Here is a 25,158-nt window from a genome sequence, read left to right as displayed (position 1 = left end):
ATTTTTTTTCTGCTTCTAAAAGTAAATAGTGTTATCGTACGTGTCCATGCACACTATTTCCATGGAGAATGCGACAGGAGGAGCAAGGGACACCCAAAATTCCCCAGTGGACAGGAACAGATTAAGGAATTGTAGCTAAGAGACCTTGCTGTGAAGGTATCCAAGACATATAGGAAGCCAGAAACTCATACAGCCCACTAGACACTATCTAGAAATAATATATCACTTTCGGGTGACCCGCCTTTAACACAATAGGCCTATTTCCTGGTGAGTTTTAGCAGGCCAAGTTGATTTTTAAAGCAGAGTTCCAACCAAAAGTGGAACTTCCACTTCTACATAAATTAGGACAAAGTTGCCTGTAACTCATAACTGGCTATATTCATAGAGCAAGAACAATCCTGGACGGCTGCACACTGATACAACACCTTTATTGTGAAATATAAAATCCAAAACAGTCAGTCCATGCTATGCAGAGGTAGAGGCAATAGCTAACGCGTTTCACAGTATAGGTCATGCTTAATCATAGAATTTTTCTTCCTCTTTGATCCATTGCAGAGCCTGCACCTGTTTGCCCTAACAGGGCGTGTGTTTCACAGAACTTCTGTCTAGAGTGGCATCTTTCTCCCTTTGTTTAAGTCTGGACTGTGCTGGCTATATTCATACTATAATATATGCATTATTACACCTGTGCTTTAACAAGTTTTTGTTGTGTTTTAGACAAGCAGTCAACCATATATCAGTGCAGCTAAAATGCTGCAAATACACAATAGCTCTGCACTGAAATACATATACAAAGTAGGAGTCGTTTGTAAGTCAGATGTTTGTAACTAGGGGACCGCGTGTACCGTATTATTTACAATAATTATATTCTGATTTAAAGTCTATATTAGGTTTGTACCAAACAACATTTGTTTTATAGATAACAGCAACTCCTTTCATATTTATATACATTATTCCTAATATACTGTATGTAAAATGATATATTACTAAACTAAAATGTTATTTTCTTATTAATGAAACTATGGGGGTGATTTACGAAAGCCGTGCGTCATCAGTAGAGGCACACGGCGAGGCACAACACACATTTTCATATTTACGAAATAGTGCGCTGGGAACAGATCGCGAATCCCCCATTTACTATAGCGATCTCGGCGCACGGGAGAATGCAATCTGTGCGCCACTATGGACATGGCGCACAGCATCTTCAATTCAATATTAACATAAGATGGAGGTGCCAATATTATGAGGTGATGTGAGGAAGTTTAGTAACAACTGCCCAAATAACAAATATGCCCAAAATAGAATGAGAAAGTAACTTTTTAAGAGAAAGCTGGGCGCACCTCTAAACTTGACTTTTTTTTTACGCTGGTTCACCTTTATGTATTTTTTTAAGGAGATTTGCACATCGGTCATGTTATCATGCTATGTTGCCAACATGTGACACGCACCTTGTTAAAATTGTGTAAAAAGACTCTTGCTCTTCTAGCTCCTTCTAAAAGGGCATTTAACCTTCCCCCTCTAATGCATATGATTTCCTTGGGCTAGCTTTTGCTTTTAAAGGGGAGCTCCTCACTCCATTCTCCAATGCTCTTGTCTCCCCCCTCTAACCTCTTGGATTTCCATGGGTTAACTTTTGCTTTTAAAGGGGAACTCCACACTCCATTCTCCAATGCTCTTGTTCTCCCCCTCTAACCTCTTGGATTCCCATGGGCTAACTTGTGCTTTTAAAGGGGAACTCCACACTCCATTCTCCAATGCTCTTGTCTCCCCCTCTAACCCCTTGGATTTCCATGGGCTAACTTTTTTGCTTTTAAAGGGGAACTCCACACTCCACTCTATTCTCAAAAGGCTGTGAGTTGCCTTCACCAATCCAAACCACATCCTTTTTCAGAGCATACAACAGGGCCAGCTAGGAAAGGGGCCAGAAGAGCGATCGCCCAACCCCCTCCTGAACCATACAAGGCCACAAACACTCAACATAGCTGGCTGCCTTTGGGGCATGTTGGGCTCAGCCCAATACCAACCACAAAGCACCTTGTACCCACTAGTTTAAAGTGGTTTCCACATTCCATAAAGCCCCCTGTCTGCATCCCCCCATAATCCCAGCCCAGAGTTGTGTGGAAGAGGCCCTTGTCCCCCTGAATATGGGAACAAGGTGGTTGACTTTTGGGGTGCCCGAGCCCCTCCTGCTCCCAAGCATCCACCCCCCTTTGTGGGCTGGCTTGCTGTGTTTGGCTAGGGGTTTGTTAGTGTGTGGGAGGGGCACAATATTTTTTTAGTTTGGGGTGTTATTTTTCACGTGGGGGTTCTCATTTAAGTCTTAACAGACTCCAATGGCCTTGTATGTATTAGGGGCAGGCTATTTTTTGTTTTTGGTTAAATCTTGCAGCTGCCATATATGTTAAAGCTTTGATTTAATTGTCTGTGCTGCATTATTTTGCAAAATCTTCCTCAAGCTGTTGTGACTACTAAATGTTTAAATCCTTAAGAGACTGTCCGTTTGTGGGCGCAGTCCTTTTAACTCCTGTTAATTTTCTCTGCAAAATGGTCAGACCTCAAAACCATATTCTGTTAGTGTCTCAAATTAACATATATGTGTTTTTTGATTTCTTGCTCTTTTCCAAGTCCTTTTTTCTTGACCAATAAACTTTGTAGCAAATTTTTATGTTTTATGTGTTTTGTTAATAATTTGTTTTTCAGATGCATGCTCAATCCAAGTAATGCATTTTACACCCCCCTTAAACAATTTTCATGTAACAGATTTCCCAGCTGCAGCTTAATTAGGCTGATTGGCATGACGAAACAAAAAAAGGTGGGATTTGTCTAAAAGCTACTTTCCTGGTGCCTTCATGGTAGCATATGCATGCGTATGCTGCCATGGATAGGCACCAGGAAAGGAAAATTACAGAGAGGTAGGTATTCAATTTTCCATTTTAGCGCAGTGGTTCTCAGCCTCAGTCCTCAAGTACCCCCGACAGGACATGTTTTGGGAATTTATCTTAGCTAAATAGCTGTCCAAAATACCAAGCCATTGACTCTGATTTAACCACTTCAGCCCTGGAAGGATTTACCCCCTTCCTGACCAGAGCACTTTTTACAATTTGGCACTGCGTCGCTTTAACTGCTAATTGCGCAGTCATGCAATGCTGTAACCAAACGAAATTTGCGTCCTTTTCTTCCCACAAATAGAGCTTTCTTTTCATGGTATTTGATCACCTCTGCCGTTTTTATTTTTTGCGCTATACACGGAAAAAGACCGAAAATTTTGAAAAAAAATGATATTTTCTACTTTTTGTTCTAAAAAAAATCCAATAAACTCAATTTTAGTCATACATTTAGGCCAAAATGTATTTGGCCACATGTCTTTGGTAAAAAAAATGTCAATAAGTGTATATTTATTGGTTTGCGCAAAAGTTATAGCGCCTACAAACTAGGGTACATTTTCTGGAATTTACACAGCCTTTAATTTATGACTGCCTATGTCGTTTCTTGAGGTGCTAAAATGGCAGGGCAGTACAAAACCCCCACAAATGACCCCATTTTGGAAAGTAGACACCCCAAGGAAATTGCTGAGAGGCATGTTGAGCCCATTGAATATTCATTTTTTTTGTCCCAAGTGATTGAATAATGACAAAAAAAAAAAAAAAAATATTACAAAAAGTTGTCACTAAATGATATATTGCTCACACAGGCCATGGGCATATGTGGAATTGCACCCCAAAATACATTTAGCTGCTTCTCCTGAGTATGGGGATACCACATGTGTGGGACTTTTTGGGAGCCTAGCCGCATACGGGGCCCCGAAAACCAATCACTGCCTTCAGGATTTCTAAGGGCGTACATTTTTGATTTTACTCCTCACTACCTATCACAGTTTTGAAGGCCATAAAATGCCCAGATGGCACAAACCCCCCCCAAATGACCCCATTTTGGAAAGTAGACACCCCAAGCTATTTGCTGAGAGGCATGTTGAGTCCATGGAATATTTTATATTTTGACACAAGTTGCGGGAAAGTGACAATTTATTTATTTTATTTTATTTTTTTTGCACAAAGTTGTCACTAAATGATATATTGCTCACACAGGTCATGGGCATATGTGGAATTGCACCCCAAAATACATTCTGCTGCTTCTCTTGAGTACGGGGATACCACATGTGTGGGACTTTTTAGGAGCCTAGCCGCGTACGGGACCCCGAAAACCAATCACCGCCTTCAGGATTTCTAAGGGTGTACATTTTTGATTTCACTCTTCACTGCCTATCACAGTTTCGGAGGTCATGGAATGCCCAGGTGGCACAAACCCCCCCCAAATGACCCCATTTTGGAAAGTAGACACCCCAAGCTATTTGCTGAGAGGCATGGTGAGTATTTTGCAGCTCTCATTTGTTTTTGAAAATGAAGAAAGACAAAAAAAAAAATTTTTTTTTTTCTTTTTTTAATTTTCAAAACTTTGTGACAAAAAGTGAGGTCTGCAAAATACTCACTATACCGCTCAGCAAATAGCTTTGGGTGTCTACTTTCCAAAATGGGGTAATTTGGGGGGGTTTTGTGCCACCTGGGCATTCCATGGCCTCCGAGACTGTGATAGGCAGTGAAGAGTGAAATCAAAAATTTACGCCCTTAGAAAGCCTGAAGGCGGTGTTTGGTTTTCGGGGTCCCATACGCGGCTAGGCTCCCAAAAAGTCTCACACATGTGGTATCCCCGTACTCAGGAGAAGCAACAGAATGTATTTTGGGGTGTAATTTCACATATTCCCATGGCATGTTTGAGCAATATATAATTTAGTGACAACTTTGTGCAAAAAAAAAAAAAAAAAATTTGTCTCTTTCCCGCAACTTGTGTCACAATATAAAATATTCCATGGACTCGACATGCCTCTCAGCAAATAGCTTGGGGTGTCTACTTTCCAAAATGGGGTCATTTGGGGATGGTTTGAACTGTCCTGGCATTTTATGCACAACATTTAGAAGCTTATGTCACACATCACCCACTCTTCTAACCACTTGAAGACAAAGCCCTTTCTGACACTTTTTGATTACATGAAAAAATTATTTTTTTTTGCAAGAAAATTACTTTGAACCCCCACACATTATATATTTTTTTAAAGCAAATGCCCTACAGATTAAAATGGTGGGTGTTTAATTTTTTTTTTTCACACAGTATTTGCGCAGCGATTTTTCAAACGCATTTTTTGGGGAAAAAACACACTTTTTTACATTTTAATGCACTAAAACACACTATATTGCCCAAATGTTTGATGAAATAAAAAAGATGATCTTAGGCCGAGTACATGGATACCAAACATGACATGCTTTACAATTGCGCACAAACGTGCAGTGGCAACAAAATAAATACATTTTTAAAACCCTTTAAAAGCCTTTACAGGTTACCACTTTAGATTTACAGAGGAGGTCTACTGCTAAAATTACTGCCCTCGATCTGACCGTCGCGGTGATACCTCACATGCATGGTGCAATTGCTGTTTACATTTGACGCCAGACCGACGCTTGCAGAGCAGGGGGGACAGGGGTGCTTTTTTTTTTTTTTTTTTTTTATTATTTTTTTGCTTTTTTATCTTATTTTAAAACTGTTCCTTTCATTTTTTTTTTTTTAATCATTTTTATTGTTATCTCAGGAAATGTAAATATCCCCTATGATAGCAATAGGTAGTGACAGGTACTCTTTTTTGAAAAAATTGGGGTCTATTAGACCCTAGATTTCTCCTCTGCCCTCAAAGCATCTGACCACACCAAGATCGGTGTGATAAAATGCTTCCCCAATTTCCCAATGGCGCTATTTACATCCGGCGAAATCTAAGTCATAAAATGCTCGTAGCTTCCGGTTTCTTAGGCCATAGAGATGTTTGGAGCCACTCTGGTCTCTGATCAGCTCTATGGTCAGCTGGCTGAATCACCGGCTGCATTCTCAGGTTCCCTGTTGAGACAGGAGAGCCAGAGAAAAACACGGAAGACGGTGGGGGGGGGCATTCTCTCCCACTGCTTGTAAAAGCAGTCTAGAAGCTAATTAGCCGCTAGGATTGCTTTTACATGAAAGCCGACCGCTGGCTGAAAAGAATGATACCAAGATGATACCTAAACCTTTAAGCATCATTCTGGTATAACCACTCAAAGTCGTGAATGCTGTACCTGAAGACAAAAAAATGGTTAACAATAAAGCACAGTAAACGGTAAAGTATAAAAAATTGCATACCTGAAAAGCAAACATGATAAAACATAATAACAATAAAACATTGCAGAATAGAATACAGTAAAAAGAGCAGAACAATAGAGAGAATAGAGAGAGAGAGAATAGAGAGAGAACAATAAAACGACAACTATTATTTTTTATTTTATATTTTTTTTTTTTTTACACTTTTTTTGTAACTGTAACTTTTATAACTGTAACCGGTTCCAGGTTCGGGTCTCTCAAAATGCGATGGCATCTTGGGAGACCCTGTGAAAGTGTGTCCTAGTCTGTGCAATGCTGTACCCTACGCTAATACTCAACTAGTGAATGGTAGCGTTCAAAACATTCACCAATGCAAAGACCAGGATTGTCAGGACAGGAGGGACAATAATAGCGGGTGTCACGCCTATATCCGCGTTTGCTGCAGACACAACATCGTTTTTGGGCGGGTTCGTTGGGTAGGGGTACTCGGGAGGACATAAAAATGCCTCTCATGCAGCCGACTGCATTTGGTTGGGGATGTGAATGGGGGAAGTACGGGCGCTGCAGAAGTGGTGGGTTCCCAATTAGGATTGGCGAATGCAGCAGGAAGGGCATTATGGGCACGACGGGCCTGTGTTTGTCTTCTTGGTGGCAGCGGGACACTATTTGTGCTTGCCACCTCACCAGCTTGAACTGCACTTATGGGACTCGCCACGTCACCAAGTGTTACTGCAGTGCTGGTTTGACTACGACCGGGGTGTACTAGGCCGCTGGCGCTTGCCAGTTCACCAAAACGCTACCAAAAAAACTGTTAACGATCGCAGGGATCAGGCCTGACTCTGCGAACGCTGCAGTTATGCGTTTAGTGTTTTGTAAGTGACAGTGATCGATCGATACTGCACTTGGGTGGGCTGGGCTGGGCCGGGTGGAGGGGCAAAACGCAGGTGCTAGCAGGTATCTGGGCTGATCCCACTAACACTGCGTTTTTGGGAACCCTAAACTGCTGGGGACGCCAGTATAGATCTGATCGGATCAGATCAGATATTGATCAGTTCAGATACTATACCACTAAGGGAGGTGTACGGCGCGTGCGTGGGTGTTAGCGCTACTGGCACTAACCTGACGCTGCCTGGGGCTGGTGCTTGCCATTTCACCAAAACGCTACCAAAAAAACTGTTAGCGATCGCAGGGATCAGGCCTGACTCTGCGAACGCTGCAGTTATGCGTTTAGTGTTTTGTAAGTGACAGTGATCGATCGATACTGCACTTGGGTGGGCTGGGCCGAGCCGGGCGGAGGGGCAAAATGCAGGTGCTAGCAGGTATCTGGGCTGATCCCGCTAACACTGTGTTTTTGGGAACCCTAAACTGCTGGGGACGCCAGTATAGATCTGATCGGATCAGATATTGATCTGTACAGATACTATACCACTAAGGGAGGCGTATGCTGCGTGCGTGGGTGTTAGCGGTACTGGCGCTAATCTGACGCTGCCTGGGGCGACGCATATCACCGCCGGGCGATCAGGGGGCTAAATCTTTATTCGGTAATAAACGGCGGGTGCCCTGACACTATAAAAAATAAACAAACTAACCAGCGTCACCCGTAACGGTTATACAGTGATCAATGGTGAAAGGGTTAACTAGGGGGCAATCAAGGGGTTAAAACATTTATTCGGTAGTATATGGGGGTCCCTGTCGCTATAAAACGCTGACGGCGAACCTAAATATTTACCTCACTAACTAGCGTCACCAGCGACACTAATACAGCGATCAGAAAAATGATCGCTTAGCGACACTGGTGACGGGGGGTGATCAAGGGGTTAAAACTTTGTTAGGGGGGGTTAGGGGGGTATCCTAGACCTAAAGGGGGCCTAACACTCACTGCCCTAACACTGTAACTGTCACAAACTGACACCAATACAGTAATCAGAAAAAAAAAAAAAAAACCTGCTTGGTGTCAGTTTGTGACAGGGGGGGGTGATTGGGGGGGGATCGGGGGGCGATCGGGGGGGGGGATCGGGGTGTTTTGTGTACCTGGCATGTTCTACTGTGTGTAGTGTGTTGGTGCACTCACATACCTGTCTTCTCTCCTCGGCCCGGAACGGAAAATACCGAGCCGAGGAGAGATGACATCATTTCCTCTGCCTCTGTGTACAATACAGAGGCAGGGAAATGATCCCATTGGCTGGGAGCGATCGCGAGGGGGGGGCCACGAATGGATGGCCTCCCCCTCACCACCGATCGCCGGGGGAGATTTGCCGACCGCCGCAGGCACCGGGGGGGGGTCCGATCGGACCCCCCACCCGCGGGCAGGCAAGGACGTACCTGTAAGTCCTTTTGCCTGCCCGTGCCATTCTGCCGACGTATATAGTCGTGCGGCGGTCGGCAAGTGGTTAAAGCACCTGTGCAAGATGAAGGAAAACCTGCAAACATGACCTGTTGGGGGTACTTGAGGCAGGGTTGAGAACCACTCATTTAGAGCACTGAGCTAAAATCTAGCTCAAGGCAATCCTATTCTAATTGTGGGCATTTGAGGGAAACCAAGTGAGTGTTAGAATCCCTGCTTGTCTTTTTTAGGTTGGGCTTTGTGTCCCTTTTCTGAAAATTGGCTTCATTTCCTGTCACATAGCCAAACAGAAAGTGAGGGTAAAACCCTACCAATGTCTTTCCTTGGGGACACACAGGTCAATCTAACTAGTGTCCCCATTAGGCAAATTGCACTCTAGCACTTTGTTGTGTACACCCCAAATTATTAGGTATTTTGGGGTTTATTAAAGGCAAATCCATTCTGCAATACAAGTGTACTCACTGTAAATCTGAGGGGAAGCACTGGTGATTTTATCATCCAATCATGTAGAAGCAAAGATGCTGTTTTTTATCTTCCTTGCAAGTCCCCCTCGGATCTCCAGCAACTGCTCTTTCAAGTGCACTTGTAGTGCAAAGTGGATTTGCCTTTAGTAAATAGAACCCAAAGTCCAAGATACCTAATAATTTGGGGTGTACACAGCAAAGTGCTAGAGTGCAATTTACCTAATGGGGAAACTATTTAGATTGACCTGTGTGTCCCCAAGGAAAGATATTGGTAGAGTTTTACCCTCACTTCCTGTTTGGCTATGTGACAGGAAGTGAATAAATTTAAAGGAGAAACTTGCAAAATTTGGGAGGTGTCTTCACCCTATCAGGGATGCAGACATCCCCAAAAACTAACAAGACATCTAATCTCTCTGCACTCTATCCCCAAGCAAAAGTAAATTCAACTGTGATGCATGTCAATGGCCCATTTAGACCTTGTTTAATAGAAAACACCAGTTGCCTTTCACTATAAACATTTGTTAGTCCAGTCCTGGAAATCTGCATCTGCTTTACTATTAATCTCCATAAAAATTGGGTTCCCGCAGCTAGATGCGCCAAATGCATCTAGATGCGCAACCGCTGTGTATGTGAGATGCGCAACTGCTGTGTGCGCGGAGGTATGTACCCGTGGCGCATATCTGGTTCCCGGAAGTGGTGGCCAGCACACAGGAATGACATCATGCCCCTCCAGGAAGTTGCTTGTACGGCTGCTAATTTCTTCCCACCACCATGCCCCGCTCACTGTTCTCTGAGGAAGTGATGATCCTTATTTGCAAATTAAGATAATTTTTTATTTATTTTTACATGGGGTGGTGTACACCTACTTCCTGTGTACAGATTCACTTCCAGGCCTATGTATATTGCTTCCTGCTTCAGTGTGTGTGTATATATAGATATATCTATAGATGTAGGTTCTTGTGTCCACCAGCAGAGAGAAGTTGAGTAGATGCCACATTCCCAATTCTGGAGGCATAATAATGGTCTAGCACAGGGGTCTTCAAACTACGGCCCTCCAGTTGTTCTGGAACTACAATTTCCATCATGCCTAGTGATTTCTGTGAATGTCAGAGTTTTACAATGCCTCATGGGATGTGTAGTTCCGCAACAGCTGGAGAGCTGTAGTTTGAAGATTCCTGATCACTCTAGCATGTCTTGAAAAAAGGTGTTTTTCTCATGTGCCTTGTATAATGCCCAAGAAATCTCGTTTGGAAGATACAAGTGGGTCATGGCACATCTACATTCCAAATTTGGCACCTAAGATGGTCATGCACTATGCAATCTGATTGGCCAGTCTCTGTACAACTCGATATTTAGGCAAAATAGGTAATAGGAAGACGCACTTGAACAATTAATTTAAAATATAGGAAAACAAACAGGCTCGTGCACTAAATTAAATTTATTTAAGATCTAACTGATTGCAGTGTATGGTCACCTTTAACCACTTGCTTACTGGGCACTTAAACCCCCCTCCTGTCCAGACCAATTTTCAGCTTTCAGTGCTGTCACACTTTGAATGACAATTGCGCGGTCATACAACACGGTACCCAAATGAAATTTTTATCATTTTTTTCCCACAAATAGAGCTTTCTTTTGATGGTATTTGATCACCTCTACGGTTTTTATTTTTTGTTAAAAAAATTGAAAAAGACAGAATTAAAAAAAAAAAATTATATTTTTTTTATATTTTGTTATCAATTTTTGCAAACAGTTAATTTTTCTCCTTCGTTGATGTACGCTGATGAGGCGGCACTGATGGGCACCGATAGGTGGCAGTGATGGGCACTGATGGGTGGTGGTTATGGGCACTGATGGGTGGCAGTGTTGGGCACTGATTGATGGCAGCACTGCTAGGTGGCACTAATAGGTGGCACTTGTGGGCATTGATAGGTGGCACTTGTGGGCATTGATAGGTGGCACTTGTGGGCTTTAATAGGTGGCACTTGTGGGCTTTAATAGGTGGCACTTGTGGGCACTGTGGGCACTGGCAGATGGCACTTGGAGGCACAGATGAGGTATCTGTGCCTCCTTCCTCTTCGGGACCGATGTCCCTTTGACATAAGCCGGTGATTGGCTTTTTTTTCCTCCTCACGCTGTCAGCGTGAGGAGAAAACAAAACCGATCACCGAGATTTTGTTTACATCATGTGACCAGCTGTCATTGGCTGACAGCTGATCACATGGTAAGGGGCCGGGACCGGCCCCTTACTCGGATATGTGATCATCCGAGTCTCCATGACTCGGTGATCACAGTGCGCAGGGTGCGCGCGGTGCGCGTGCATAGGGGAGGACGTCATATGACGTCCTCCCGGAGATTGAGGTCCGCGCTGTAGCCGTCATTCGGCTATGGCCCGGACCTCAAGTGGTTAAAGATAAAGATCTGAAAATATTAATTTATTGGGTTTAGAAACACTTCTCTGTTCTTTGTAATGTATTGAAAGATTTGGGTAAAAAAAGAAAAACAACACATTTCAAAGATATATTAGACGTTATGGGAATGAGATTAGCATCAAAAGGGTTAATTAACTGAGAACACCTACTAATTGCCTAACAAGAGACATCCAATGAGATGAAATTAACCAATTGTATTGGGCGTGTGCTATTATCAATGAGAAAACCGCGGTTACCCTAGCGCCAGTTGCAGTTTACATATGCGGGTATTTATCATCGTTATTTGCACTTCAATGTGCGCCGTTTTGCACGTTCAATTAATGACTTTTCCGGCGCACCAATTAATGTATGAACTGGTGCAGTGCTTTCTTCTTAGTAAATCGCCCCCTGAGTCTGATGTTAAGAAGAAGTGGTGACTTGTAAGAACATGTATATTTTTTATTTTTTATAAGCAAGGGAAATGAACAAGCTTCAGGGTTTTGCTTGTAAAGGATACTTTAATCCTATGAGTTAAGTGGAAGCCTATAGAGAATTGCTCAGCCCTACATTCAGTGCTGTATAACAGCCCTCCAGATTAGCTCATGAGATTGTTTAGTCCTGTTCCCTCTGCTGATCAGATAACAAGGAGTTTGTGTATGAAATAAGTCTTTTTCCTTTTCTATCTGCTTTTCTGCATGCCTGATAAGAGGAAGACTTCTAACAAAACTCCCATTTCTGACTGCAGGATATGAATCACCTCCTGGCATTTCCTTGGTTTCATGCACACTGAACCTTGATTTTCCAAGGCAAACATTCACTATAAGATATTACCTACAAATGTATTTATTTATTTTTTATTCCAGTAATATTTTCAAATTTTACTGTTTAATGCCCAGCTTTGACACCTTTTAGTTTACGGATTTAATCAAACATATATTAAGATAAATAACCAGAGTGAAAAAGAATGCATACAGCCAGTAGCCAATGCTTGCTTGTTTACCTTGGCAGATAGCAGCAGGTTGATTGCCAGATGCCATGAGCAATGCATACTCCTTTCCTCCAGTTTTTATTACTCTAGTTCTCATTGAGCAACAATGTACATGTCTTAAATGATAAACTTTCTTATTTAGCATAAAATATTATAATATGTTTCAGCAAGAAACATTGATATTGCAGCAGACATTGTTATTATATGTAATGTTCTTCTTTAAGTGATGTTTATTTCTGATCGAAACCAACTCTTAGCACATACACTCACCGGCCACTTTATTAGGTACACCTTGCTAGTACCTGATTGGACCCCCTTTTGTCTTCAGAACTGCCTTAATTTTTCATAGCATACAAGGTGTTGGAAACATTTCTCAGAGATTTTGGTCCATATTGACATGATGGCATCATGCAGTTGCTGCACATCCATGATGCGAATCACCCGTTCCACCACATCCCAAAGGTGCTCTATTGGATTGAGATCTGGTGACTGTGGAGGCCATTGGAGTACAGTGATCTCATTGTCATGTTCAAGAAACCAGTGGTGAGATGATTTGATCTTTGTGATTTTGAGGCAGGCCGTGGCGTTTAAATGATGCTTAAGTGATACTAAGAAGCCCAAAGTGTGCCAAGAAAATATCCCTCATTGCATTTCACCACCTGCCTGAACCATTGATACAAGGCAGGATGGATCCATGCCTTCATGTTGTTTACGCCAGATTCTGACCCTACCATCTGAATGTCCCAGCTAAAACCAAGAATCATCAGACCTGGCAACACCTTTCCAATCTTCTATTGTCCAATTTTGCCTGTGTAAATTGTAGCCTCAATTTCCTGTTCTTAGCTGACAGGAATAGAACCTGGTGTGGTGTTTCGCTGCTGTAGCCCATCTGCTTCAAGGTTTGGTGCATTCAGAGATGATATTCTGCATACCTTGGTTGTAACGAGTAGTTATGTTAGTTTCTGTTTCCTTTCTATCATCTCAAACCAGTCTGCCCATTCTCCTCTGACATCAATAAGGCATTTTTGTCCACACAACTGCCACTCACTGGATATTTTCTCTTTTTCAGGCCATTCTCTGTAAACCTTAGAGAGTTGTGCATGAAAATCCCAGTAGATCAGCAGTTTTTGAAATACTCAGACCAACCTCTCTGGCACCAACAACCTTGTCACGTTCAAAGTCACCTAAATACCCTTTCTTCCCCATTCTGAAGCTGGTCGTCTTCACCACGTCTAGATGCCTAAATGCATTGAGTTCCTGTCATGTGATTGGCTGATTAGCAATTTGTGTTACCAAGCAATTGAACAGGTTTACCTAATAAAAAAGTGGCCAGTGATTGTAATCCGATTGTAAAGTTCTAAGAATATACTATTGCTTTATAAATAATATAATGTATCAGCATTAAAAGATATTTTTTGCTGAACTGGCTGGCAATAAAATAGAAATAGAGAAATAGAATGAAAAAATGAATAGGTGAAATACTAGCTTGTGCAAGTCAGGGGAACGGCTGGTTATTGATGAAGCAATAGTTAGGAACAGTATGAAGAGTCACATGTCTAAAATTAGGAATATCTAAGCTGATCAAGCCACCCAAGGCTTTTTAGTCTCAGATGTGGGCAGCAACATCTACAACTGACTTACCAACAATCAGAATTGTGCAGATATATAGATTAGTGTAAGCTTTGTATAACTATATCTTACAGCGCAGCCACTTAGTGTGCAGTAAAATATCTTCTGGCCTCAATTTTCCTGGGTAGGCCATACATTAGATATTGGCAGAACAGGTCTAGAACAGCCTTCCATGCACAGCAATTAGCCTCTGTTTGTACATCTCACAGTCAACAGTAAAGCTAAGCTAATTCCTACCCACATGGCCTGACATACAAAACTTTAAAACGCACCAGCTCGCAGCATCTAGGGAAAGCCTGGAGCTGCAGGTAAATACTTGACAGCTGTTTGTTTAATATTTCATGCCTATTGGTAAGAGAAAGGGCAGTGGGCATGGCAGATAGAATTAGGTTAGCATTGATGTACTTTAAGATTTAAGATTTGTATCTATTGTATGTCTGATTTGACATTGGTCATCCACAATGTTGATTATAATCCATATAAAGCATACATTGGTATAGATAATAATTGCATTAATGCCAGGAAAACAAAATGTTACATGTCCATAGCATTTTTTTATCCGTTCTTTGTAAATAGCCTGGCTGGTTGTCTGCCACTAGATGACAAGAGTAGTACAATATCTAAGTAATGACGTTTTCCCTGAAGAGTGTCTGTCATTCATATGTAAGGGAATCCACAATTTTGTAGGGTAAATAAATAATCAACCTGTTAATGAACTGGGGATTAGTGGGACAATTACTACTAACCTAGACAGACTCAACAAAAACATTATCATAGCTATTGAACTTCTGCATGTCTAAACACTGTTTTCTTAATAGATTCTGTAAGATTTTGTGACATCTGGAATATCTTTTCAAATCTGCAGATCAGTTTCCAAACTCGTCTCATAGTGGGTCATGCCGATCAACTCAATACCCTCACCGGGACCTCTCTCCTATATTGTCAAGCGGAGATTCAGACATTGCCAGCCCATTGTTGCAGACATATGTCCACATTGATATAAATGCCCTAAGTGCAGATCTTATGAAAAAAGTTGAGCACATGGTTATTGGAGTGGATCGCCTTCTTGTACACTTCAATAAAGTAATTGGAAGAGGTAGGTATTTACTAGATGTGTGACTCTTATCATATTCTAAATACTAATATACACATAGGGGGTTATTTATGAAAGGCAAATCCACTTTGCACTGCAAGTGCACTTAGAAGTGCAGTCGCTCTAAATCTAAGGGGAAGATCTGAAATGAGGGGAAGCTCTGCTGATTTTATCATCCAATCATGTGCAAGCTGAAATGCGTTTTTTTATTTTCCTTGCATGTCCCCCTCAGATCTACAGCGACTGCATTTCCAAGTGCACTTGCAGTGCAAAGTGGATTTTCCTTTAGTAAATAACCCCCACAGACTTATTAGACTGTTGACAAGACTTCTAATGTGTTGCTATTACAATTAAAGCCATGGCGTTTATTTACTAAAGCATCAGAAACTGTTCACTAACCAAAGAGAATGTTCAGTTTGCAAAGTTTATTTACATTAAAGAATATGTTACCCCAGCATTTCATATCCTGATATGTGCCTACTGTACCATGTACAGTATTTGTGTTATAAAGTATCTTGTTCTCTTTGTATTATATCCTTTGTGTGAAATACCTGGTGGTTCTGCCAGGCCCCTTGCTTTCCTATGTCAAACTGACCATGCTAGGCCTGAGAGTACATATATCTCAGCGTGGCCATCTTTCTGGCTGTGATGGGAGCACAACCCACCTGTCCTCCAATGGCCAAGACAGGTGCTGACATGCTGACATGTATTCTATGCATTAAGATAAAAAAAATCTCTGTGTGCAGCAGCCCCCCTAATACTTACCTGAGCCCCATCTCGATCCAGCGATGTTGCACAAGAACCTCGGCTGTACAGGGACTCTCCCTCATTGGCTGAGGCAGCTGCGTGTGCCATTGGCTCTCACTGCTGTCAATCAAATGCAGTGAGGCAATAAGGAGATAGAGGGGGTCGGGCCGAGCTTCGGGTCCGTGTCTAAATGGACACACAGAGCAGTGGCTTGACTCGGGTGCCCCCATTGCAAGCTGCTTGCTGTGGGGGTACTTGGCAGGAGGGAGGGGCCAGGAGCGCCGGCAAAGGCCCCAAGAAGAGGAGGATCTGGGCTGCTCTGTGCAATAACATGTTTGTTATTTTTAAACAAAAAAAAAAAAAAAAGACTTTAAGGCCCCTTTCACATGGACGGATAGAATGGTGCTTTTAGCTGCGGATTTTCTAGTTTTCTACCGCAGCTAAAAGCACCCTATGGCCCTATTCACACACTGCGTTTAGCTGCGATTTCGTTACATGCGGTTCCGTGCGGATAGAAAAAATAGAATTGACTGCGTCCTGGAGTGATTTAGCGCAGCTATCTGCACATAACTGCGGGTAATCGCAGTGTAACTATTTCTCCTGTGGATAGCAGTGGCAACAAGGAAAGAAAAGCAACAGGAAGCACATCAGAAATGGCAAGAATGTTCCAAACGCAGCTAAACGCAGCCGCATGTAAACACACGTAAATGCAGGTAAACGCAGGTAATCTCACTGTACAAATGCAGCTGATCGCAGTGTCTGGAGTCTTGAATTTCACAGAACATATTATATGCTTTTAATTGCGGCAGAACAGCCATCCGTGTGAAAGGCGCCTAATATCACTTTAATGAATGAGGTAAACCACTACTGTTTTTTTCCTTGCATGTGCCTGGAAATTTCACCACATTCACTAAGCACTGTGGATAATTCCCTTGCAAAGTGCAAGTTCCTTTGCAAAGTGAGTGGGTCATTTTTATTTAGTAAATCAACCTGTAAACAACTTTTGCTTGCACGTGATTGGATGAATGAAGTGAAAATAACTACGCTGTATTGAGCTTATTGAGGCTTAGCACTGTGGGATGCGCACAGGGAGCATGACTGTGAAACCAGAGTTACGGACTGTAAAGTTGATTATAATATTTTGCAACCTATATTTCAGTTTAATCAAATATATATGATCATTGTCAACAGACAGCAGAAAAATAAACATTGTTTTTTCATTGTAGGGCATTTTGGATGTGTATATCATGGCACTCTTTTAGATACAGATGGAAAGAAAATACACTGTGCAGTCAAATCTTTAAATAGTAAGTATCTGTAAAATAGTTTAAAGTGATACTAAACCCTCTGTTTTTAAATTCAGAATAATAGGGCCACACTCACCTATTATGTGTATAATTCTAAAATGTCCCTTTCCTCCGGTCCCCAGGGGTCGCAAGGCCACTATCCCCACCTCCCCATTTGCAGGTGTCTTCCTAGCTAGTCATGTGCTGTGCCAAGAATTGTGCATCCATAGAAAAACACTGCAAAAGCAAGCCTCACCCATGCTTCCTCCACCCAGCAGTTTGACTGATGGGAATAAGAGCCTGTCCCCAACGTCTGCTGAAGGTGTTTGGGGACCAGTAGGGTAATACAATACTGGGACTTTTTTTTCCCCCAATGCTGCAAGTGCATTAAGCTAAAACGATGTGCAGCAGCCTTTAGTATTACTTTAATATAAATGGTCAGCCTATATCAAAATTATAACTTGAAATAGTATATACAGTATGTATCAATGATTTACATGTATTGCCATATAGCAAATGCAACCTGTCAAAATAGAAATATGTGAGCACCTAAGGTAAACCTGGAACTACAAGCAAATAATTAAATGGTGAAAGTTCCAGGGCTGTCAATTATTTTCCTTGTTTTACTACTAATTGAGTCATAATCTCAAACAAGTAGGTAACAATAGAATTTACAAATACCTATCTACATAGTTGTTCCAAGTCAATAGGTCATAAGTAATGAAGCAAGAATGTAGCCAACAGCCCTAGAGCACAGGCATACAGTACATATAAATATCACATGGTCCGTTAAAAGTTTTCTGGAGGAAATATGTAGTGTTAATCACTGCAGGCATCAAAAGCAACTTAGTTGCTAAAACTGCATATATGTGGCCCCTGCAAGTAAGAGAGAAAATACGCATTTCTTTTACATTGCTGAACACTACTGTATACTGTAGTGACAGAGTCGGTGGGAGGAACTGCAAAAAGTAGTGAGGAACCAGAAGATCAAGGCTACAAAAGTGTCTTGTTTCTAAAGAGTTTCCCCAACAGTAATTCGGTGTTCAGTGGAGTTTTCTTTTTTTTTCTTTTTTTTTTCAATATCTTTTATTATTCTTAAATTTTGGTACAAAGGAATGAAATTGCAATACAGTTTAATAACATACGTTTAATCACCCAAAGACTTTCTTCTCTACAACTTGATACAAATTGCCTCTAAACTTTTTAAACCCCCCCCTCCCCGTACTATCCTCTCCCCTCCCCTGCTCTGGAACCAACCATTGATATCGCTTACATCTATCTTGGTACCGACTCCTAAACCAATCAGGCTTCTACCATCTCTGCGAACTCCAGAGTGATCTTAAATGAGTACCAGTCCTTCCATTTTCTCTCAAATCCCGCCCAACCCTCTTCTCCACTGAATCTCAGGTACTCCAAATTATAGATATCATCTACTCTATTGCTCCAGTTCCTCAACGTAGGGCTATCTGGATCTTGCCAATGTCTGGGGATTAAACTTTTGGCTGCGTTCAAGAGTGAGGGGACCAGAGTTTTCAAATATTGGTTAACTGGTATTTTCGTCCAGTGGAATAAACACTCCCACGGATCTTCTTGAACTTCCTCTTTTGTTATCTCTTTTATTTTCTGAATTATCTCTCTCCAAAATTGTCTAATTTTAGGACACGTCCACCAAATATGAGACATAGTTCAGTGGAGTTTTTAATGTGTCGCAAAGTGCCTGTACATGTCTACAGCTTTCATTACTCACTGCTCCACCTGAATGCCAAGTAATTCTAATCGGACAAAGTTTCAACACTTTGAGTAGGGTCAAATCATGCCTGGTCCCTTTTGCCCAAATACATTCCTATAGGCCCCTCACTAAAATGGATTGCTTAAAAGAGGAGTGAGAGAAGGGTAAAAAATAATAAACATACATACCTACCTGCTGCAGCATTGGTCTGATGCTGCAGCCGTCCCCCCCTGGCTCTAAGCCTGAGAACTGAGTGATCATGTTACTGCTGATCGCTCAGTTCTCGGGTCCGCTCTGAGCACAGAGTGGAAACTGTTAGTCACTGGCTTTCTGCTCTGCCCCTCCTACGCTCACTGGAGTGCCGGGCAGGAGAGGGGATGGAAGTGGCTGGCTCGGCCTCTCAGCGGCACACCGAGAGACTGAGCCAGATGCCTGTAAAGCCCTCTGGGTGGATCCCGACACTATTGTCAGTATCCCTACAGAGTCTGTAGTGGCTTTGTGAAGTCAGCCGACAGCAAGCTACAGTGCATTCCTGTGACCCGCAAGAGAAGTATAGCCAAAAGAGCTTTTAACTAGCCAGTAGAAATAGGTGGGAGGTGAGAGGGGACTGAGAGCTACTGCAGGCATTATATGCACTTTTTTTAAAGTAAGGTTGACAAATAGCACAGTTTTGACCCTTTGTAGACTCCTTATATTTCTTCTAGAGTTGGTTCCAGCCATACCAAACATACATGCAGTTAAGTAACATTTACAGTTTATATTTGACTGATTTGTGGTTTTGGTGCCATTTTCAAGGAATCACAGATATTGAAGAAGTTTCCCAGTTTCTCAAGGAAGGCATCATCATGAAAGATTTTACGCATCCAAATGTTCTATCCCTGTTAGGCATCTGCCTTCCTACGGAGGGTTCGCCACTTGTAGTACTGCCTTTCATGAAACATGGAGATCTAAGGAACTTTATCAGAAATGAAGCTCATGTAAGTGTACATTACAGGTACTACAGTAGTCTAAATACATGGTTGATGTGTGCTCATCATGTGAAATGACTATAAACATTACATTTCCATTTATATGAAGAATATTTATGTGGTCAGAAAACTGAAAATATAAGGTTGATTCACATTAAAGCAGAGGCTTCCAAAATGTAAAATGTTTTTGTTCCACATACCATTCAATTTCTAAAGTTCCGTGCCATGTTCACACCGGGATGACATCTTCCAAGCTTCCCCTATGCCTACACTGTGCCTCTCCAACCTGGTCCAAGAGTCACTTAGGAAAGGTGTACCCTTATGATGCACAGTCCCCCTGACCTCCTTGCTGTTACTACCCAATGCTCTTGCACCAAATAAAAGCAGTGCATAAACAAAAAGCTAGATGCAGCCTACAAATAAGGCCAACAGCCAATGTCTAAACTATTGTCTAATTTGTGAATAAATAAGTCATTTCTATTGACACTGCATGCACTAGGAAAATATTGGTTTAGAAAATGATTCCTGTGTATCCACAGGTATAGCAAACACTTACAGAACACACTTTCTGAAGCACCAGAGTGCTTAGAAATAAGGGTACGGTATATCTAATAATTCTAAAAAACGAGACCATCTTTAGTAAATGGGAATCAGATTAAAGATTGGGATCGGTTTACCTAGCCACCCCAGAGAAAAATGCTTTTTTAACTTGAAGTAGTATTACATACAAGTATATTTTGTCTTTTTCAGAATCCTACTGTGAAAGACCTCATAGGATTTGGTCTACAAGTTGCTAAAGGTATGGAGTATCTTGCAAGCAAAAAGTTTGTCCATCGAGACCTAGCAGCAAGAAACTGTATGTAAGTAAATGATTAGTGACACTTTTTTAGCTTAATGCAGTTTTAGAAATCTTATTGCTGGAGCAGTATCTTCACTAAATCCTATTTTGCTGCTTCAGATGCAGGAAGAATTTATTCTAAAAGCTGTAATAAATTCAATATATAAGCTTCATGTTGCAATACCAGGTTATTGGGATTATTCTTATCAGTAATCTACATATAGGGGTTGATTTACTAAAGGCAATTGCCCTCTGCAAGTGCAGTTGCTGCAGAGCTTAGAAAATGAGGTAATTGATCACTTTGCAAAGAGTACCCAATCACGTGCAGGGAAAATAAAAAAAACTGCATTTATGCTTGCACATGATTGGATGATGGAAGTCAGCAACATTTCTGTGCATTTACTAAGCTCTGGAGCAACTGCACTTTACAAAGTACACAGTCGTTTCCCTTTAGTAAATCAACCCCATTGTGTGTGTGTATGTGTGTATACAGTGCATCTGGAAAATATTCACAGCGCTTCACTTTTTCCACATTTTGTTATGTTACAGGCTTACTCCAAAATGGATTAAATTAATTATTTTCCTCAAAATTCTACAAACAATACCCCATAATGACAACATGATAAAATTTTGTTTGAAATCTTTTCAAATTTATAAAAAAAAAACAAAAAAAAACACATGCACATAATTATTCACAGCCTTCGATCAATACTTTGTTGAAGCACCTTTGGCACTAATTACAGTCTCAAGTATTTTTGAGTATGATGCTACAAGCTTGGCACACATATTTTTTGGCAGCTTCTCCCATTCTTCTTTGCAAGACCTCTCAAGCTCCATCAGGTTGGATGGGGAGCATCGTTGCACAGCCATTTTCAGATCTCTCCAGAGATGTTCAATCAGGTTCAAGTCTGGGCTCTGGCTGGGCCACTCAAGGACATTCACACATTCACAGAGTTGCCCCATAGCCACTCCTTTTTTATCTTGGCTGTGTGCTTAGGGTCGTTGTCCTGTTGGAGGATGAACCTTCGCCCCGGGCCAGAGCGCTCTGGAGCAGGTTTTCATCAAGGATGTTTCTGTACATTGCTGCATTAATTTTTTCCTCGGTCCTGACTAGTCTCCTAGCTACTGCCGCCAAAAAACATCCCACAGCATGATTCTGCCATCCCCCTTTACTATAGGAATGATATTGGCCAGGTGATGAGGGGTGCCTGGTTTCCTCCAGGCATGGCACTTGCCATTCAGGCCAAAAAATTTAAAAAAATTAATCTTTGTTTCATCAGACCAGAGAATTTTGTTTCTCATGGTCTGAGAGACCTTCAGGTGTCTTTTGGCAAACTCCAGGAGGGCTGTCATGTACCTTTTCCTGAGGAGTGGCTTCTGTCTGGCCACTCTACCATACAGGTCTGATTGGTGGAGTTCTGCAGAGATGGTCCTTCTTCTGGAAGGTTCTCCTCTTTCCACAGGGAAATGCTGGAGCTCTGTCAGAGGGGCCATTGGGTTCTTGGTCACCTCCCTGATTAAGGCCCTTCTCCCCTAATTGCTCAGTATGGCTGGGCAGCAAACTCTAGGAAGGGAAGAGTCCTGGTGGTTCCAAACTTCTTTAATTTACAGATGATGGAGGTCACTGTGCTCATTGGGACCTTCAATGCTGCAGACATTTTTCTGTATCCTTCCCCAGATCTGTGCCTCGACACAATCCTGTCTCGGAGGTCTACAGACGATTCCTTGGACTTCAAGGCTTGGTTTGTGCTCTGACATGCACTGTTAATTGTGGGACCTTATATAGACAGGTGTGTGCCTTTCCAAATCATGTCCAATCAACTGCATTTACCACAGGTGGACTCCAATCAAGTTTTTGAAACATTTCAAGGATGCTCAGTGGAAACAGGATGCACCTGAGCTCAGTTGTAAGTGCCATGGCAAAGGCTGAGAGTACTTATATACATGTGATTTTTTTCATTTTTTATTTTTAAGAAATTTGCAAAGATTACAAACAAACTTTTTTCACGTTGTCATTATATGGTATTGTGTGCAGAATTTTGAGGAAAATAATATAATCCATTTCGGAAAAAGGCTGTAACATAACAAAATGTGGAAAAAGTAAAGTGCTGTGAATACTTTCTAGATGCACTGTATGTGTGTGTGTGTGTGTGTATATATATATATATATATATATATATATATATATATATATATACTGAGCAAAATTATAAACGCAACACTTTTGTGCTTGCCCCTATTTATCATGAGCTGAACTTACAGATCTACGGCTTTTTCTTCGTACACAAAAGGCCTATTTCTCTCAAATATTGTTCACAATTCTGTGTTAGTGAGCACCTCTTCTTTGCCCAGATAATCCATCCACCTGAATGAATGTGGAGGTCCTGGGCTGGTGTGGTTACACATGGTCTGCGGTTGTGAGGCCGGTTGGATGTACTGCCAAATTCTCTGAAATGCTTTTGGAGATGGCTTATGGTAGAGAAATGAACATTCAATTCAAGGGCAACAGCTCTGGATAACATTCCTGCAGTCAGCATGCCAATTGCACGCTCCCTCAAAAGTTGCAACATCTGTGGCAGTGTTCTGTGTTAAAACTGTACATTTTAGAGTGGCCTTTTACTGTGGCCAGCCTAAGGCACACTTGTGCAATAATCATGCTGTCTGATCAGCATCTTGATATGCCACACCTGTGAGGTGGATGGATTATCTCAGCAAAGGAGAAGTGCTCACTAACACAGATTTAGACAGATTTGTGAACAATATTTGAGAGAAATAGGCCTTTTGTGAAAAAGTCGTAGATCTTTAAGTTCAGCTCATGATAAATAAGGGCAAACACAAAAGTGTTACGTTTACAATTTTGCTCAATATATATATATACAGAATGTGTGTATGTCTGCCTCTAGTCTCAAACAAGGGCTCATGTGACAGGGTGATAATCAGTAGTGGTAAATATTTGTTTAGCACCCAGGGCAAGGATGTGGAACTGCCCCCCCTCCCCCGCTGTTAATGCATGCCATAGAATGGGTTCACTGCCCCATGTCCATTCTCTGCCCCCTTGCTCCTCTGTGCCCAGGGTAGATGTCCTTCATGCTCACCCCTTGTCCTGACCCTGGTGACAATGTATGTTCATGCAAGTTCCTTGGTAGCAAAATCACAAATTATTCAATTAAAGCTGTAGATTTAAATGTTCTGAATGTAACTTCTGAAATAAGAAGAAGTTATATTTTACATGAGATTGTAGTGATTGGGCAAACATATGGTTTCAATGCATTAATAAAATGTAATTCTGTTTCTATGACTGATGGCTGTTGCATTTTTCTGTGCTGGGCATTTTTTTTTCTAACTATACTCACATGACGTGTGTACTTTAATGTCCAATTAAGGAGGGGAGGTGCTATTTGCAAAAATCGAACTGGCAGCTTAAAGTGTCAGAAACAATTATTATTTTTATAATTGCTGCCTCTCCCCTCCTACCTATCCTGCATAACCTACATAAAAAGAGCAATGTAAATACCTGTTTTTAATCCAGCCCGGTCAACTGATCCAGTAGCTCTGGCTTCCCTGTGTCAGGGAACACTTGACAACAGCTGTAAATTCATGGAGCCCTGACATCACCTGCTGGCTCCCATAGCCCCTCAGTTGTCGGTGCTCTCTACACTCCCCTGCTGCATCTGCTTTCTGACACAGGGGAGCTGGTACTGCTTGATCACATGACCGGACTGGACTGTACTGGACTAAAAAAAAGGTATTTCCACAGATCTTCTATTTTTTTTACATACTATGCAGGATAGGTCTGAAATGGGGGGAGGGAGTATTTTTAAGAATAATTGTTATTAGCCTTATCTTCCATTTTAGGCTAATGCCCAGTACACATGATGAAATTATCAGACGAAAGATTTACTAATGATTTACAGTTTACTAAAGCCACGAAAATTCTCGTACGACAGAATAAGAATTCGGAAGTGATGTCATGTGTTGTAATGCATTTTTGAATGACAGCTGTATTGATTAAACGAAAATCATACGATCTGGCATCGTATGAAAAGAAAATTTCTGCATGTCCGATCAAATAACATCGGATGAACTGTCCTGATTGGCTCTCGAAAGCTCTTTACTAACGTTCAGATTATCAAACAATCGCTCTGAAATCTTTTCCGTATGATTTTCTGATTGTGTGTACAGGGCTTAAGGCCAAAGTGTCTAGTCATTGTGATTCCCCCTAAGCACAGGTGTGCACAGTGAAGGAAATATACCATCTACCCATGGCACTTGTAAAGACTGTTGAATTTGTTTTAGTACTTTGAAAATTTGTATTGGATTAGGCAGTGTGTCTCAGCTACTTCATTTAACATCAGAAAGACCAATGTGAGTACTTTTTATTCCTCCACATGTGCGGGGCTGACTTGCGGCATATTTTTGTTTTCTGTGTCCCTGAGGGATAATATTTATTCCAGGAAATGGGATTGTTTCTGTACAAGGATATCCAGCCAAAC

At 41.6% G+C, this 25,158-nt stretch overlaps 1 protein-coding gene across 3 annotated transcripts in view; it reads left to right on the top strand.

Annotated features, from left to right (window-relative positions):
• MET (MET proto-oncogene, receptor tyrosine kinase) overlaps nucleotides 1–25,158 on the top strand; it is a 212,544-nt gene that overhangs the window by 168,676 nt on the left and 18,710 nt on the right. For all 3 annotated transcript variants that reach the window (XM_073619840.1, XM_073619841.1, XM_073619842.1), the window contains 4 exons: nucleotides 14,870–15,100; nucleotides 17,071–17,151; nucleotides 19,655–19,836; nucleotides 20,578–20,687. In XM_073619840.1, the coding sequence (XP_073475941.1) occupies nucleotides 14,870–15,100; nucleotides 17,071–17,151; nucleotides 19,655–19,836; nucleotides 20,578–20,687 (604 nt within the window). The remainder of the gene's footprint in view (nucleotides 1–14,869; nucleotides 15,101–17,070; nucleotides 17,152–19,654; nucleotides 19,837–20,577; nucleotides 20,688–25,158) is intronic.

The sequence above is a fragment of the Aquarana catesbeiana genome, linkage group LG03, assembly GCF_042186555.1.
Source record: "Aquarana catesbeiana isolate 2022-GZ linkage group LG03, ASM4218655v1, whole genome shotgun sequence".
Taxonomy (NCBI): domain Eukaryota; kingdom Metazoa; phylum Chordata; class Amphibia; order Anura; family Ranidae; genus Aquarana; species Aquarana catesbeiana.
Note: the sequence above shows the minus strand (reverse complement) of the source record. Positions and strands in the feature narration are given on the sequence as shown.